The sequence below is a fragment of the Dictyostelium discoideum genome (genome assembly GCF_000004695.1).
Source record: "Dictyostelium discoideum AX4 chromosome 4 chromosome, whole genome shotgun sequence".
Taxonomy (NCBI): Eukaryota; Evosea; class Eumycetozoa; order Dictyosteliales; family Dictyosteliaceae; genus Dictyostelium; species Dictyostelium discoideum.
Window position 1 is genome coordinate 4,487,212 of NC_007090.3, and position 17,511 is coordinate 4,504,722.

Sequence of the window (17,511 nt, forward strand, 5' to 3'; positions counted from 1 at the left end):
CAACTTCAAGAATAAAAATCATTTTATGTATTCGAATGTAAAGAAAATGAAAAATACTATAAATCCACAATGGATATCAATAATTATTTTCATTATATCATTGATCAAGAAATTGAAAATATTGAAAATATATACTTGTCTAATATTTCAAATCAACATACATATATTATGTTGAAAATCTTTCAAATATCGAATTTGATAAAGTTTATCTTGGTTTTGAAGTTAAATCAACATAGCCGAATTAATTGCAATTACAAGAAAATCAAACGGTTGCACCCAATTCTCCAGGTTTCAACAAATTTTATTGATAATTATATATTTTCATTTGGGATAATGAAGGTAATGTAAATTGGGGTTTAAATTAAAAAAAAAAAAAAAGTTAAAAATAAAAACGTTTAAAACAAAATAATAGAGATGTGTATTATTTTTATTTTTTTATTTTTTTATTTTGTTTAGATTTATTTGAAAGAATATTGTAAATGAAAAAGATTAAAATTAAAATTAAAATGATTGAGAAGAATAAAACTGGAGTAATTATTAATAAAAGTGATAATGAAGGATTTTGTGTAAAATACTCGTTATTATTATTATTATTATTATTATTATTATTATTACCATCACTATCTTTATCACTACTACCAATACTATCACATGTTATATTTTTATTTTCATTATCCAAAGATATGGGATTGTAACTACCACTCCATTTATGATTATTTTGTATAACCAATATATTGTAGTTATTATTATTATTATTATTATTATTATTATTATTATTATTATTATTATTATTATTATTATTATTATTATTATTATTATTATTATTATTATTATTATTATTATTATTATTACTTGAGCATATATCGGGCAATGATGGCGGATAACATTTAATTTCAAGCTGAGTATTTGAAATGATATCGCATGGTTTATTATTGATGGTTACTGATAAATCTATATGAATATTACCGAACCAACCATTTAATATTAATAGAATACCAAGTTCAGTTTGTTGTAGTTGTTGTGAATTAACTTGATGATTTGGTGTTAAACACATTGAATCAATCCATTGATTTGTACAATTACACTTACCAGTGATTTGGTTACAAATACCTTGATTATTACATCCTAATCCATTATTACATTCACATACACCATTTATATAATTACAGAAACTACCATTTTCATCATTACAATCTGATGAACATTTCAATGATCTTAATTCACATTGATAACCTCTCCATTCATTTGAAAAACAATCACAAACACCCTTCACATAACTATATTCACCACTATTTTTAGCACAATTTGGAATTGGACAATTACTACCATTACAAATTTGATTCAATTTGAAATTAAAACTATTCGATACATTCATAACTTGAACTAAACAATTAATTTCTTTATTATTATTATTTACAATACTACTATCAGTGTTATTATTATTATTGATGATTTTATTTGAATTATAAAGATAACATTGAATTTGATTGAAATTACTTGATAATACTAAACAAGGTTCATTAGAGATTAAAACATTGATAACCGTATTATTATAGGCAAAGTATTTACCATTGATAATGAAATAATCTGAATATCTAATAACTGAATCAATTTGTGGTATGAATTCATTGTAAGCTGTAATTTCAAAAGTTCTTGGACCTTGAGGTAAATATGGAAATGTAATATTGAATCCTTTTGGCATTGATTCATTAAATGAAAAAGCACTCTTTGATAGTAAAAACATTGTATTTGACATTATATTTAAAACTCCAAATTTTTTATCGAATGAGAATGAACTAACTTGAAAACCTAGATCTCTGCCATACAAAAACATAGTGTCAGTTTGATTATCATATGATAAATTAAGTTCAATAGTTGTACAATCTTCTAAATTGGATAAATCTAAATTTGTGAATCTATTACCTTCTAAAATATATCTATTATTATATAAAAGGTAATGACAAACTACACATGATGGTGCTTTACCACCAATAAAATTATTTCTAATATTAAAATCAACTTTACACCAACCATCATCCAATTCACCTGCTAATTGATTATCATTAATTACAACACTATTCCCTATAAAATCTTTTGAACTTGGTATTTTACCTGTAATACTATTATTAAATAATAATAAATATAGAGTGTTCTTAAAATATTGACTAATATTTAAATATTCTGTAATGTTTCCATTTGATAATTGACTAAAATAATTTAATTATTTTTATTAATATTTATATATTTTTTATTAACCAAATTTGTTTTTGAGGTGTGTATATTTGAAATATAATAATAATAATGATAGTTACAAATGAATTAAATTATCTGGTAAAGCTGAAAAAGGAAATTTTCCATTCACATTAAATAAATTACCTGCATTCGGAATAATACTATAATTTATTCAAGAAAAAGAAAGAGAGGTATTAGTAAAAAATTGAGAAAAATAAAAATAAAAAATAAAATAAATACATACATTCTAACTTGTAAACTATCGTTATAGTTTGATAAATTAATAAAACTTGGTGGTCTCTCAATCTTATGATATAAAGTGCTATAATTTTATGAAAACTTATTAATAAATAATAAATAATAATGGTGATAAAAAAAAAAAAAAAATAAGTGAAAATGAAATGACATACAAACCAATATTGCTATTAATATTAATTGGTATCTCACTAATACCCAAGGGGAATGGATATATATGAGATGGATCTATTGAAGTTAATGAGAAATATTGAACATTTGAAAAGGTATTAAAGTTTGAAAATGAATTTAATTCAAAATTTGACAAAAGTGTAAAATAACTTTTTTTATTATCAAAAAAAAAAAAAAAAAAAAAAAGAATTAGTAAAGAGATTACAATTAAATTTTTTTTTTTTTTTTTTTTTTTTTTTTTTTTTAACTTACATATTTTCAGCTTTAATATTATTCATTGATGGTATATTATGCGAGTAAATTTGAATTGTTTGGAATGATAAAATTGATGAATAATTTAAATCGTTAATGAAATTGATTTTATATGGTGTCGTTGGAACAAGATCTTGAACATTTGATAATGATGGAGGTGATGGTATAGTTGATAGAACAAGAATATTTAAATATAAAAATTTTGAAAAATAAAAATTTAATTGTCCTGAAAGGAATACTGAAACTGATAATCTATTTAATGGTGAAACTTTATTATCATCATTTTCGAAATTAAACAATGATGAATCTCCTTCCTCTAAAACTAATGATTTTAATGATTTTGGTAAATCCAATAAAAAATTTTTAACTACTCTTGGATTATAAATAATTCTATTATCATTTTTTATAATTTGGTTTTTTTTTTTTTTTTTTTTTTTTTTTGGTAACAAAATTTATTTTTTCAAAAATATGAAAAAAAAAAAAAAAAAAAACCCAACAATTTTTTTTATTAATTTTTTTATTATTTTTATTTTTATTTTTATTTTTATTTCTATTTTTAGTTTTATTTTGATTTTTAAAAAATACATACAAGTTATTTATTGATAAAAAACATTTTAGATTGAGTGGTGATAAAATATTATTTTCATTATTTTGTTTAGTTCTTATTGATGTTATTGTTCCATCTGTTGAATTACATTTTATTCTGGTGTCAGCTGGGTTTAACGAATAATCACAAAAATCAAATCCAAATGTATCTATTTTAAATTCTTTTGAAACATTTAAAACTAAAATATTAAATAATTTCAATGCACAATCATCTTTTTTAAATTTTTTTTTTTTTTTTTTTTTTTTTTTTTTCAAAAAATTAATAACCCAATTTTAAAAATTATAAAATAAAAAAATGCATGCATTCAGATTCTAAAAGTATATTTTGTGAATTTATTTTATTATTAAGATTTGCAAAAAATAATAAAAAAATAATCCCTTTTTTTAAATTATATATCATTCCAAAAAAAAAAATATGTAAAAAAAAAATATGCAAAAAAAAAAAAAATATGCAAAAAAAAAAAGAAGATCGAGAAAATAAAAAACCCCCAAAAAAACCGATAAAAAAATAAAAATATGCAAAAAAAAAAAAAAAAAAATAAAAAAATGAAGATCAAGGCAATGAAAAAGCGACAAAAAAAAAAAACGATAAAAAAAAAAAACTACAAAAACATTTAGCATCTATAAGTCATTTAAAAAAAAAAAAAAAAAAAAAACTTCATTTAAGATTTTATTAAAATTTAATATCTGTTTCTTCCAACTCTGTGAAATTTTTTTTATCTTTAAATATTTTTCTAGTTATTACTTTGCATTGATTACTTTTAATAACCAAAACTAAAAGGATTATTAAAATTACAGATGGAATTAAAATTGATATTATAACTAAAATATTTTTTCTGGAAAATTTTGGATTTTGAGCATCCTCCTTATTTTCACCATTAATATCATTGCCACTACTATTACTACTATTACTACTACTACTACTACTACCATTATTAATACACACGCTAATACCATCTAAAGGTGTTGGGTTATAAAATCCACTCCAATGAACATTGTTTTGAACAACTGATAATTCCAGATTATTATTATTATATTGGTAACAATAGATGTCTGATGGATAACATTCGACCATATAGTCAGAATCTGCAACAATGTCACATTCTATTTGATTTACTTTAATAGTTAGATCATTTCGAAAAATTTCACTACCAAACCAACCATTTAATATTAATAGATTACCAAGAGCACCTCGTTTAATTTCTTGTGAGGTAACCATAGTATTAGGTATATTACAATTTGAAGCAGTCCATTGAATAGTACAATTACATTGACCAAATAAATAATCACAAATTCCACCATTACTACAACCTAATCCTTCATTACATAGTCTACCACTACAATCATCGAATATTCTATTTTCATTACATTCGCATTTACCATTAATATTATTACAAATACCACCACCATCATTATTACTACAATCTGATGAGCATTTCAATGGTTTTTGTTCACATTGATAACCTCTCCATTTATTGGAAAAACAATCACAGACTCCACTCTCTTTATTATATACACCTCCATTTTTTATATTACATACCGGAATTGGACAATTAATACCATTACAAATTTGATTCAATTTGAAATTAAAACTATTCGATACATTCATAACTTGAACTAAACAATTAATTTCAATACTACTACTACTACTGCTGCTATCACTGTTACTATTATTATTGATGATTTTATTTGAATTATAAAGATAACATTGAATTTGATTGAAATTACTTGATAATACTAAACAAAGTTCGTTTGAGATTAAAACATTGATAACCGTATTATTATATGCAAAGTATTTACCATTGATAATGAAATAATCTGAATATCTAATAACTGAATCAATTTGTGGTATGAATTCATTATAAGCTGTAATTTCAAAAGTTCTTGAACCTTGTGGTAAATATGGAAATGTAATATTGAATCCTTTTGGCATTGGACCAGTTACTCTATTATTCTTTGTAATTTCAAATAATGTATTTTCAATTTTAATATTTTCTGCCCAAATATTTGGATTATCTAATTTGAATGATATACCAAAACCAAGATCTCTACCATATAGCATCAATGATTTAGTTTGATTATCATATGATAGATTTAGTTCAATAGTAGTACAATCTTCTAAATGGTTAATATCTAAATTTGTGAATCTATTACCATTAACAATTGCACTAGTAATTGGATTAAGGTAATGACAAACTACACATGATGGTGCTTTACCACCAATTAAATTATTACTAATATCGAAAGTTATTGAACACCAACTATCATCCATTTCACCTGTTAATTTATTATCATTTAAATATAACTCAAGTAAAACATCCATTGATTTAATAAAAGATGATGTTGGTAATTTACTGGTTAAACCATTAAATGATAAATCTATTATATTTGTTTTCTCTTTGAAAATATTAAAATTGATTACACTTATATTTCCATTTTTCAATTGACTTTTGAAAAAAAAAAAATTAGTATACTATTATTATATTTATCTTGTGTTTTAATTATTATTATTTTAAAATAGTTACAATGTATTTAAATTTGGTGGTAACACTGAAAATGGAAAGTTACCATTAATATTGAATAAATTACCTGCCTTTGCAATATATCTTTTTTTTTTTTTTTTTTTTTTTTTTTTTTTTTTTTTTTTTTTAAAAAAAAGGTAAATAAATATAGGCCTTAAAATATATATATAAAGAATAAAAACATACATTGCCGAATCATCAGGGTAATTTGAGAAGTCTATATAATCAATTGGTTTTTCAATTTGATACTCAATCGAACTATTATTTAATTAGTAAATAATAATAATAATAATAATAATAATAATAATAATAATAAATTAATTAATAATAAATTAATTAATAATTAATAATTAATAATTAATAATAATACTTACAAACCAGTATTTTTATTAATAGAAATTGGTATTTTAGTTAAGGCTATTGGAAATGGGTAGATATGTGATGGATCTGCTGATTTCAAGTTTAAACCTTCAATTTTTGAATAAGTTGAAAAATTAGAAAATGAATTTATGTCTGTACCTGGCAACAGAATAAATTGTCTAAATTATATAAATTAATACTGTCATTAATATCATTTTGGAAATATATAATTTAAAAACTATTATAAAATAAATAAAATAAATAAATAAAAATTTATGTACATACAATGTCATGCCTTTAAAGTTATCCATGGATGGTATAGAGTGTGTGTATATTTGAAAAATTCGAAAATATTGGTTATCTGTTATTATGGAATGATCATTTATATCATTTATATATTTGATTTTATATTTTGGTGCTAATGTTTGAGTTGAGAGAGAAAAATCTATTACATTCAAAAGATTTGATAAATAAATATTTAGAGGTCCTGAAAGGAATAATTTCACTGAAAGATTATTGAATGGTATTGTTTTATTTACACCACTATCAATATTAAATAATGTTGAATCACCATTAAGTAATGATACCATTTTCAATGATTCAGGAAATTTCCCTAATAAAAATTGATTTGTAACTCTGAATTTATCTATATTTCTATAATTTGATAAACATATGTTATTATTATTAGTTATTAGTTATTATTATTAGTTATTATTATTAGTTATTATTATTAGTTATTATTATTAATATTTTTATTTTATAATGATATACATTGTATTTAAAGTTGAATAACATTGAAAATGTTCAGGTGATAATAAATTTGCTTTATTTTTATGTGTTGCTCTTATATATATAACCGTTCTAGAAGTTTCATTGCAATGAATCACCATATCCATTGGATGAATTGGAGTACCACAAAAATTATATCCATTGAATGAACTATCTATTCGATATTCAACAGATACTCGTGATATTATATTTAATAGTTTTATTGTACAATTATCTAATAATAATAATAATAATAATAATAATAATAATAATAATAATAATAATAATAATAATAATAATAATATTTTAAAAATACAATATATTAGTTACAATATTAAAAAATTGGTCAATAAATAATTACAATGAATAAATAAATAAAAAATACTACATTCAGATTCAATGAGTGGATTTTGTGAATTTATTATTTTCACTGAAAATATAAATAATAAAAGTAAAATTAATATTCCTCTCATAATTTTAAATATTTCTTTAATTGCATTTATCTAACATATTTTTTGTTTTAAAGTTTTTTTCTTTTCTTTTTCTATTTCTTTTTCTTTTTTAACGAATCATTTAAAATAAAAATAAATTTTACAAGTGTTTGCGTCTTTAGTCAAAAAAAAAAAAAAAAAATAAAAATAAAAATAAAAATAAAATAAAATTTAAAAAAATAAGTTTAGACCATTTTTTTTTTTTTTTTCAAAGAAACTAGTTTATAAAAATGGTAAGGAAAATTACTTTTATTTATTTATTTTTTAAAAATTATATATTCCATCATAAATTTCTTTTTTTTTTGATTATTATTTCTTTTTTTTTTTTCAACTTTTTTTTTTTTTTCAACTTTTTTTTTTTCCCAATTTGAAGATAATCCCAACTTTAAAAATTACATTGATACTGGTGCTTTTATTTTAATAATAAAAACAATACAAATATCTTTTTTTAATTTTTTTAATTTTTTTTTTATTAATAAATAATCACAATATTAATTATTAAAATTTAATATCTGTTTCTTCCAACTCTATGAAAATTTTTTTTTTATCTTTAAATGTGTTTCTAATTTTTACTTTGCATTGATTACTTTTAATAGCTAAAACTAAAAGGATTATTAAAATTACAGATGAAATTAAAATTAATATTAAAATTAAAATATTTTTTCTGGAAAATTTTGGATTTTGAGCATCCTCCTTATTCTCACCATTAATACCATCGCTACTACTATTACTACTATTACTACTACTACTACTACTACCATTATTAATACACACGCTAATACCATCTAAAGGTGTTGGGTTATAAAATCCACTCCAATGAACATTGTTTTGAACAACTGATAATTCCAGATTATTATTATTATATTGGTAACAATAGATGTCTGACGGATAACATTCGACCATATAGTCAGAATCTGCAACAATGTCACATTCTATTTGATTTACTTTAATAGTTAGATCATTTCGAAAAATTTCACTACCAAACCAACCATTTAATATTAATAGATTACCAAGAGCACCTCGTTTAATATCTTGTGAGGTAACCATAGTATTAGGTATATTACAATTTGAAGCAGTCCATTGAATAGTACAATTACATTGACCAAATAAATAATCACAAATTCCACCATTACTACAACCTAATCCTTCATTACATAGTCTACCACTACAATCATCGAATATTCTATTTTCATTACATTCGCATTTACCATTAATATTATTACAAATACCACCACCATCATTATTACTACAATCTGATGAGCATTTCAATGGTTTTTGTTCACATTGATAACCTCTCCATTCATTTGAAAAACAATCACAAACTCCACTCTCTTTATTATATACACCTCCATTTTTTATATTACACACTGGAACTGGACAATTACTACCATTACAAATTTGATTCAATTTGAAATTAAAACTATTCGATACATTCATAACTTGAACTAAACAATTAATTTCTTTATTATTATTTACAATACCACCACTATTACTACTACTTGTATCACTGTTACCATTATTATTATTGATGATTTTATTTGAATTATAAAGATAACATTGAATTTGATTGAAATTACTTGATAATACTAAACAAGGTTCGTTTGAGATTAAAACATTGATAACCGTATTATTATATGCAAAGTATTTACCATTGATAATGAAATAATCTGAATATCTAATAACTGAATCAATTTGTGGTATGAATTCATTATAAGCTGTAATTTCAAAAGTTCTTGAACCTTGTGGTAAATATGGAAATGTAATATTGAATCCTTTTGGCATTGGACCAGTTACTCTACTATTCTTTGTAATTTCAAATAATTTATTTCGAATTTTTATATATTTTACCCATAAATTTGGATTATCAAATTTGAATGATTTACCAAAACCAAGATCTCTACCATATAGCATCAATGATTTAGTTTGATTATCATATGATAGATTTAGTTCAATAGTAGTACAATCTTCTAAATGGTTAATATCTAAATTTGTGAATCTATTACCATTAACAATTGCACTAGTAATTGGATTAAGGTAATGACAAACTACACATGATGGTGCTTTACCACCAATTAAATTATTACTAATATCGAAAGTTATTGAACACCAACTATCATCCATTTCACCTGTTAATTTATTATCATTTAAATATAACTCAAGTAAAACATCCATTGATTTAATAAAAGATGATGTTGGTAATTTACTGGTTAAACCATTAAATGATAAATCTATTATATTTGTTTTCTCTTTGAAAATATTAAAATTGATTACACTTATATTTCCATTTTTCAATTGACTTTTGAAAAAAAAAAAATTAAAATAAAAAAAAAATTAGTATTTTTATACTATTATTATATTTATCTTGTGTTTTAATTATTATTATTATTATTATTATTATTATTATTATTATTATTATTATTATTATTTTAAAATAGTTACAATGTATTTAAATTTGGTGGTAACACTGAAAATGGAAAGTTACCATTAATATTGAATAAATTACCTGCATTTGTAATAAATCTGTTTTTTTTTTTTTTAAAAAAAAGGTAAATAAATTTAGGTTTAAAATATATATATATATATTAAAAACATACATTCCCTCCACCAAATCATCATCAGAGTAATTTGACAAGTCTATATAATCAATTGGTTTTTTAATTTGATACCCAATCGAACTATTATTTAATTAGTAAATAATAATAATTATTAGTAATAAATAATTAATAATTAATAATACTTACAAACCAGTATTTTTATTAATAGAAATTGGTATTTTAGTTAAGGCTATTGGAAATGGGTAGATATGTGATGGATCTGCTGATTTCAAGTTTAAACTTCTAATTTTTGAATAAGTTGAAAAATTAGAAAACGAATTTTGGTCTGTACCTGGCAACAGAGTAAATTCTCTAAATTATATATAAATTTTTTATATTAATATTATTTTGGAAATATATTATTTAAAAATTATTATAAATAAATAAAATTTAAATACATACAATAAACCACCTTTTAAGTTATCCATGGATGGTATAGAGTGTGTGTATATTGGAAAAATTCGAAAATATTGGTTATCTGTTATTATGGAATGATCGTTTATATCATTTATATAGTTGATTTTATATTTTGGTGCTAATGTTTGAGTTGAGAGAGAAAAATCTATTACATTCAAAAGATTTGATAAATAAATATTTAGAGGTCCTGAAAGGAATAATTTCACTGAAAGATTATTGAATGGTATTGTTTTATTTACACCACTATCAATATTAAATAATGTTGAATCACCATTAAGTAATGATACCATTTTCAATGATTCAGGAAATTTCCCTAATAAAAATTGATTTGTAACTCTGAATTTATCTATATTTCTATAATTTGATAAACATATGTTATTATTATTATTATTATTATTATTATTATTATTATTATTATAATTATTATTATTATTATTATTATTATTATTATTAATATTTTATATTAACATACATTTTATTTAAAGCTGAATAACATTGAAAATGGTCAGGTGATAATAAATTTGTTTTATTTTTATGTGTTGCTCTTATATGTCTAACCGTTCTAGAAGTTTCATTGCAATCAATCGAAAAATCGATTGGATAAATCGGGATACCACAAAAATTATATCCATTGAATGAACTATCTATTCGATATTCAATAGATGCTTGTGATATTATATTTAATAGATTTATTGTACAATTATCTAAAAATAATAATAATAATAATATTTTTTAAAAATACAATACATAAGTTAATATTAAAAAAATGATGATAATTACAATAAATAAATGAATGAATAAAAATAAAATACTACATTCTGATTCAGTGAGTGGGTTTTGTGAATTTATTATTTTAATTGAAAATATAAATAATAAAAGTAAAATTAATATTCCTCTCATGATTTTAAATATTTCTTTAATTGCATTTATCTAACATATTTTTTGTTTTAAAGTTTTTTTTTTCTTTTCTTTTTCTTTTTTTTTTTTATTGAACCATTTAAAATATTAATAAAATTGATAAGTGGGTGTTTTTGGTAAAAAAAAAAATAAAATAAAAAAAATAAAAATAAAATAAAATTAAAAAAAAAAAATAAAAGTTTTGGGAATTTAAAGGCAAAATCAATATTAATTGCCATTTTATTTTATTTTTTTTTTTTTTTAAGGAAGTATTTCATAAAAATGGTAAGGAAAATTACTTTTATTTTTTATTTTTTAAAAATTATATATTCCACCATAAATTTCTTCTTTTTATTTGATTATTATTTTTTTTAATTTTTTTTTTCAACTTTTTTTTTTCAATTTTTTTTTTTAACTTTTTTTTTTCAACTTTAATATTACATTGATACTGGTGCTTTTATATTAATTATAAAATGATTTGAAACTAATTACAATGAAAACAATACCATAGAAACCTAAATAAACAAAGTGATGTCAGTCAATATTGGTTTGTTTTACTTTCAAATAACACTTAAAAATTCAAATAATCCCATAACCCAGTAGTAGCAAAAATATCAGCAACAACATCACCATCATCATTTTCGGTAATATTGAAAAACTAAACTCATCAACACCAATTATTTAATTTTATCACATCATTAAACCACCACCATCACAATCTTCAAACCCAACAATTCATCACCAAATTAGGTGTTACAATAATGAGTAATATTTCTCACAAGTCACTGTTTATATCGTCAAATAATGTTTTAATTTTTATTTTAATTTTATATTTAAATTTATTTTATATATTTAGATTTTATTAATTAAAAAAAAAAGTTTAAACAGAAAAAAAAAAAAAAAAAAAAAAAAAAAAAAAAAACAAAAAATTCTTTCTCTTTTTTTTTATTTATTTCTTTATGTATTATCAGATTTAAAAAAAATTGTGTTTAAATAAATTTTTTTTTTTTTTAATTTTTATTTATACACCAACACAAAGATTAAAAAAAAATAATAAAAAATAAAAAACATTTCAAGATCAATTTTATACAACAGGATTTTTCAACCATTTTATTTGTTAATTATTTTTTATTTTTTTTTATTTTTTTGTTTATTTTTTTTTTTTTTTTTTTTTTGTTTTTTGGTTCCAACTTTTATATATTTTTTTATTTATTTATTTATTTATTTTTTCTTTAAAAAAGTATAAAAACAAGTAAAAATAAAAAAAAAATGTTAATTTAGAGAAAACAAGAAAGAAAAAAAAAGGAGAAACTTTAATACATCGAGATTTTTCAATATAATTATTTCTAAAAAGTTTTTTTTTTTTTTTTTATAGATTAATTTAATTTTTTAGAAATTATATTGTAACAAAAACATTACTATTTATAGATAATAAACTAAAAATAAACATTAATATTATTATTATAATTATTTTTCTATTAATAAAATTATTGTTATTATATTTATTGATATGATCATAGAATTTAACCAATTCGTTAAAAATACACATTGTCCAATTAATTTAACCTCTTAACCTTCATTATAATGTCCAATTTGTTTTTTTTTTTGTTTTTTTTTTTAATTTAACACCATTAATTATCTAGTGATATCTTTTTTATGTATAAAAAAGTCACATTTCATCATCATCGTCATTTTCGTCATCAATACTGTTTTTGTATAAATAAAAAAAAAAAAAAAAAAAAAAAAAAAAAAAAAAAATCTTTTAATAATCAAAAATCACTTTTTGACACATTAACCACCCCCACACCACCATAACACAAACGATCCCCACCATGTCGATATTAATAAGACACCACACTTTTTTTTAAAAAAAACAATAAAATAACAATCAAAAAATTTTATTTAAAAAACCCCCTCAATGAAAAATGGTAAATACTCATTAGATAAGAGTGGATAGTGAACAGATACTGAGTAATAAATATATATATTATATACATATGTATAAGACTTTTATTTTATTTATTAAACTAAAAAAAATACATACACACACACAAAAAAAAAAAAAAAAAAAAAAAAACTTATTTCCATTTTTATATGATAGGGGGTTTTTTTAAAAATTTGTGTGTGAAAACAAATCAAGTTATATTCTTGTGTTTGTATGTTTAATTAATTCTTTTCCATTGTAGAGTAATAGATTTAGAGGGGAAATTATTTTATTATTATTAATATTTATGGTTGTTCTTTGTGTGCACTATTTTTTTTTTTTTTTTTTTTTTTTTTTTTTATATTTATTATTATTATTATTATTTTATATATATACCTACCACCCACTCCTCTAACTTTATTATAAAAAAATAATTTATAAAAAATAAATTAAAAATTAAATTAAAATAATATAAAATTTTATTTTATAAAATAAAAAATAATTATGGTAGCTATTCAGAATATTATTAATAAGTTTTTTTCATCATCAGCATCATCAAATCAAATCAAATCACTTAAATTCACATTTAAATTTTTATAATAATTTAATATATTTTCAATTTTTATTTTTAACTATTTTTTAAAAAGAAATAATTTGTTAATTAAAATTAAAAAATTGGTTTTTTTTTTTTTTTTTTTTTTTTTTTTTTTTTAGTTACTGATCCTATAATTTAATTATACATTTTTTAAAGTATTTATTAATTTATAATAAATAATAATACTACTAATAATTATTTTAATCAAAAAAAAATAATAAAAAATAATAAAAAAATAAAAACTATTCAAAATATTAAAAATATAAATATTAATCAAAAACATTTTTTTATTTGTTTATTTTTTTTTTATTTTTTTCGTTGCTTAAAAAAATAATAATAATAATAATTATAATAATAATAATTCAATAAAATAATAATAATAAAAATAATAATAAAATTAATAATAATAATAATAATAATAATAATAATAATAAAAATAATAATAATAATAAAATAATAATAATAATAATAAAATAATAATAGTAATAATAAAAAACAAAATAAAAATAATAATAATAATAATAATAATAATAATAATAATAATAATAATAATAATAATAATAATAATAATAATAATAATAATAATAATAATAATAATAATTATAATAATAATAATAATAATAATAATTCACTCATTTATATATATATAATTTTTTTCTATATATATATATATTTTTTACCTTTATGAATTAATTTTTTTTTTTTTAAAAAAAAAAAATTAAATATTATTAAATAATTCAATAGTAAATTTACTTTTCTTTTTTCTTCTTAATAAAGAGAAAGAAAAATAAAATTATAATTTAAAAAATTATAATTATAAAAAAAATACAATTACTAAATTAATATTTATTATAAAATGACAATTTTAGGTAATTATACAATTAATTTTTCTTCTTTAAAATTAGCTATTTACTAAATTTTTCTTCTTTAATTAATTTTCTAGAATCAATAACTAAAATTTCAAACGCATCGATGGATATTAATAAAATAAATAGTAACAATAGTAACAACATTAATAATAATAGTAATAAAATAATACAGCAACTACCATTCATAAATATATATGAAAAATCAATATGTACCGCTATAATTCCTCATAATGAAATTGAGAGGAAAATGCCAATTTTTAAAAGATTTTGTTAGACAATCAAAAAAAAAAAAAAGAAAAAAAAAAAAAGAAAAGAAAAAAAAAATAGCAAAATACATTAGATAATTCAATCTTTTTTTTATTGTAAATAGCCTCCTCCAATTTTGTTTTCCTTCACTCAAAAAGATTGAACTTATCACAATAATACCAACAAATAACAATGAAATAAATATTAAAAATAAACAATAGAAATGACAAAGTTAATTTTTTTGGTTTGACCGATACAACCAAAAAAAAAAAAAAAAAAAAAAAAAAAAAAAAAAAAACAATCAATAACATCCAACACAATACTCTTTTCTCCTTTTTTTAAAATCTAAATCTTAATTCTTTTTTTTTTTTTTCCAAAAAAAAAAAAAAACCAAAAATATAAATATAAATATAAAAATCAACATTCGTTCTTTTTAAATAAAAAACGAAACCCCTTATTTACAACATATAATACTTTATTTAAATAAAAACCTTAAAATTACCAAATTTTGTTTGTTTATTTTTTTATTTTTTTTTTTTAAAGTTAATTATATTTTTATTTTTACTTTTTTTATTTTTTTTTTTTTTATTTTTCCTCTTCTTCAGTTTTACCTGATAGTTTTAATTTTCTTTTTTGAATGATATCATAATTGTAAACACGTGAAACGTTAACATCAGTTGTAGTGATTTGATCCTTTACAAAACCTAAATCTTGAATGCTCTCACTAAGTTGACGATCGACTGTATCTTTATTCTTTCTTAATACCTCTCTTGCTTCTTCAAATGAATATTCCAACATTACATTTGCACCTAACCATAAATAAATTGATTTTGGTTCATTTACTTGTGCTGAAGAGTAAACACCTTCTGAAAGTTCATATTGTACTGAAAATGATTCATTCTAAAAATTATTTACATATTAAAATGTTAGTATGATTTATAATGATGATAGTGGTGGTGGTGGTGGTGGTGGTTGTAATTGAATTTGAATTGGATTGAATAATTTGGATACTATACAGATTTATTTTCAACATGATCGACAATATCTAAAGATTCTTGTAATTGTTTTGATCTTTGAGTTAACATTGAAATATTATTTGAAAGTTTTGATTCAAAAAATTTATATTTTTGATATGCTTCTTGTAATTGTTTGAAAACATTTTCAACATCTTTATCTTTAACAAATTCTTCAACATTTGAAATGAATGTAACCATTGGAATATTGGTTGCTGTTTTTATATCTTGTTCAAATAATATTTTATATGGGTCTGCATTTGTAATTGTGGCCATCTTTTTCTTATATCTTTCTTCTTTTTTTTTTTTTTTTTTCCAACCTGTAAATTCTGTCTAACAAATTTAAAATTAATATATGTACAAATTTAGACAAGAGAGAGTGAGAGAAAAGCGAAAATGAAAAAATTGTTTTTTTTTTGATTTTTTTTTTTTTTTTTTAAAAAATTTGAAAAAAAAAAAAAATATTTTTAACAATATTGGTTTTTTTTTTTTTTTTTTTTATTTTATTTATTTAATCAAAAATTTTATTTTTAAAATTTAATTATTTTTTTTATATTTTTTTATGGTTTGTGTATTTTGAGTTATTCTTTTTTTATATACTAAATTCATATTAAAAATAAAACTTAATCATTGATAAAAAATAAATTAAAATATTAGGTAAATGTTTATTTTGTTTCTTTTTTTTTTTTTAAAAAAACAACCTTGTGGTAGTAATTTTGCGGGCAATTAAATTAGTAAATACTATCATACGCCAAATCACTAAATATTTAATTAAAATTTTTAATAAAAAAGATAATATCACTAAATTAAAGTTTTTACTAATAAATAAGATTTTTATTGGTTTTTTTTTTTTTTTTTTTTTTTAAAATTAAATTAATTAATTTATCGATGATTTTTTAATTAAATGGTTTCAAAATATTATAAATATTTAAATTTCATAAGATGGACGTGTAAAGAAACCTTTGAAATAGTTTTTATCACATGTTTGATTCTTTGATGTTAAAGTAGATGTTTCATTTCCGTTTATTGAGATTTTGTTTGATGAGGTTTTGTTTGTTAATGAGATAATTGATTCTATTGTAATTATAAAAAATTAGAATCAAATTAGATTATTTAAATTATAATTAAAAAAAAAAAAAAAAAATTTTAAATACTTACTGAATAACATTTTTTTTTTTTTTTTTTTAAAGAAATAAATAATTAATATCTAATAAATAAATAATTGTATAAATAAAAAATAAATAGTTTTAAATAATAATTAGTTTTAATATTTTAATTTTGAGATTATTGTTGTTGATT

The 17,511-nt window shown here is 19.5% G+C and overlaps 5 protein-coding genes across 5 annotated transcripts; 1 reads left to right on the forward strand and 4 right to left on the reverse strand.

Moving 5' to 3' along the window:
* Positions 1-427: 427 nt before the first annotated feature.
* Positions 428-7,639, reverse strand: DDB_G0286471 (hypothetical protein; the record flags this gene model as incomplete). Its single annotated transcript, XM_632663.1, has 12 exons — positions 428-2,207; positions 2,477-2,554; positions 2,643-2,807; positions 2,911-3,282; positions 4,262-4,290; positions 4,313-5,963; positions 6,042-6,122; positions 6,225-6,296; positions 6,413-6,577; positions 6,684-7,052; positions 7,170-7,401; positions 7,552-7,639. 12 exons carry the CDS (start codon positions 7,637-7,639, stop codon positions 428-430), a joined length of 5,082 nt encoding a protein of 1,693 aa, XP_637755.1.
* A 516-nt stretch (positions 7,640-8,155) lies between these two features.
* Positions 8,156-11,568, reverse strand: DDB_G0286437 (hypothetical protein; the record flags this gene model as incomplete). The annotated part of the gene is made up of 8 exons (XM_632664.1): positions 8,156-9,460; positions 9,506-9,953; positions 10,097-10,177; positions 10,252-10,332; positions 10,399-10,563; positions 10,654-11,022; positions 11,141-11,372; positions 11,481-11,568. The coding sequence occupies 8 exons, from the start codon at positions 11,566-11,568 to the stop codon at positions 8,156-8,158; spliced, it is 2,769 nt and encodes a 922-aa protein (XP_637756.1).
* Positions 11,569-14,940: 3,372 nt separating this feature from the next.
* On the forward strand, positions 14,941-15,227 carry DDB_G0286439 (hypothetical protein; the record flags this gene model as incomplete). The annotated part of the gene is made up of 2 exons (XM_632665.1): positions 14,941-14,953; positions 15,028-15,227. The coding sequence occupies 2 exons, from the start codon at positions 14,941-14,943 to the stop codon at positions 15,225-15,227; spliced, it is 213 nt and encodes a 70-aa protein (XP_637757.1).
* Positions 15,228-15,784: 557 nt separating this feature from the next.
* Positions 15,785-16,488, reverse strand: pfdn3 (prefoldin alpha-like domain containing protein; the record flags this gene model as incomplete). Its single annotated transcript, XM_632666.1, has 2 exons — positions 15,785-16,099; positions 16,216-16,488. 2 exons carry the CDS (start codon positions 16,486-16,488, stop codon positions 15,785-15,787), a joined length of 588 nt encoding a protein of 195 aa, XP_637758.1.
* A 652-nt stretch (positions 16,489-17,140) lies between these two features.
* Positions 17,141-17,380, reverse strand: DDB_G0286475 (hypothetical protein; the record flags this gene model as incomplete). The annotated part of the gene is made up of 2 exons (XM_632667.1): positions 17,141-17,286; positions 17,371-17,380. 2 exons carry the CDS (start codon positions 17,378-17,380, stop codon positions 17,141-17,143), a joined length of 156 nt encoding a protein of 51 aa, XP_637759.1.
* Positions 17,381-17,511: the final 131 nt, after the last annotated feature.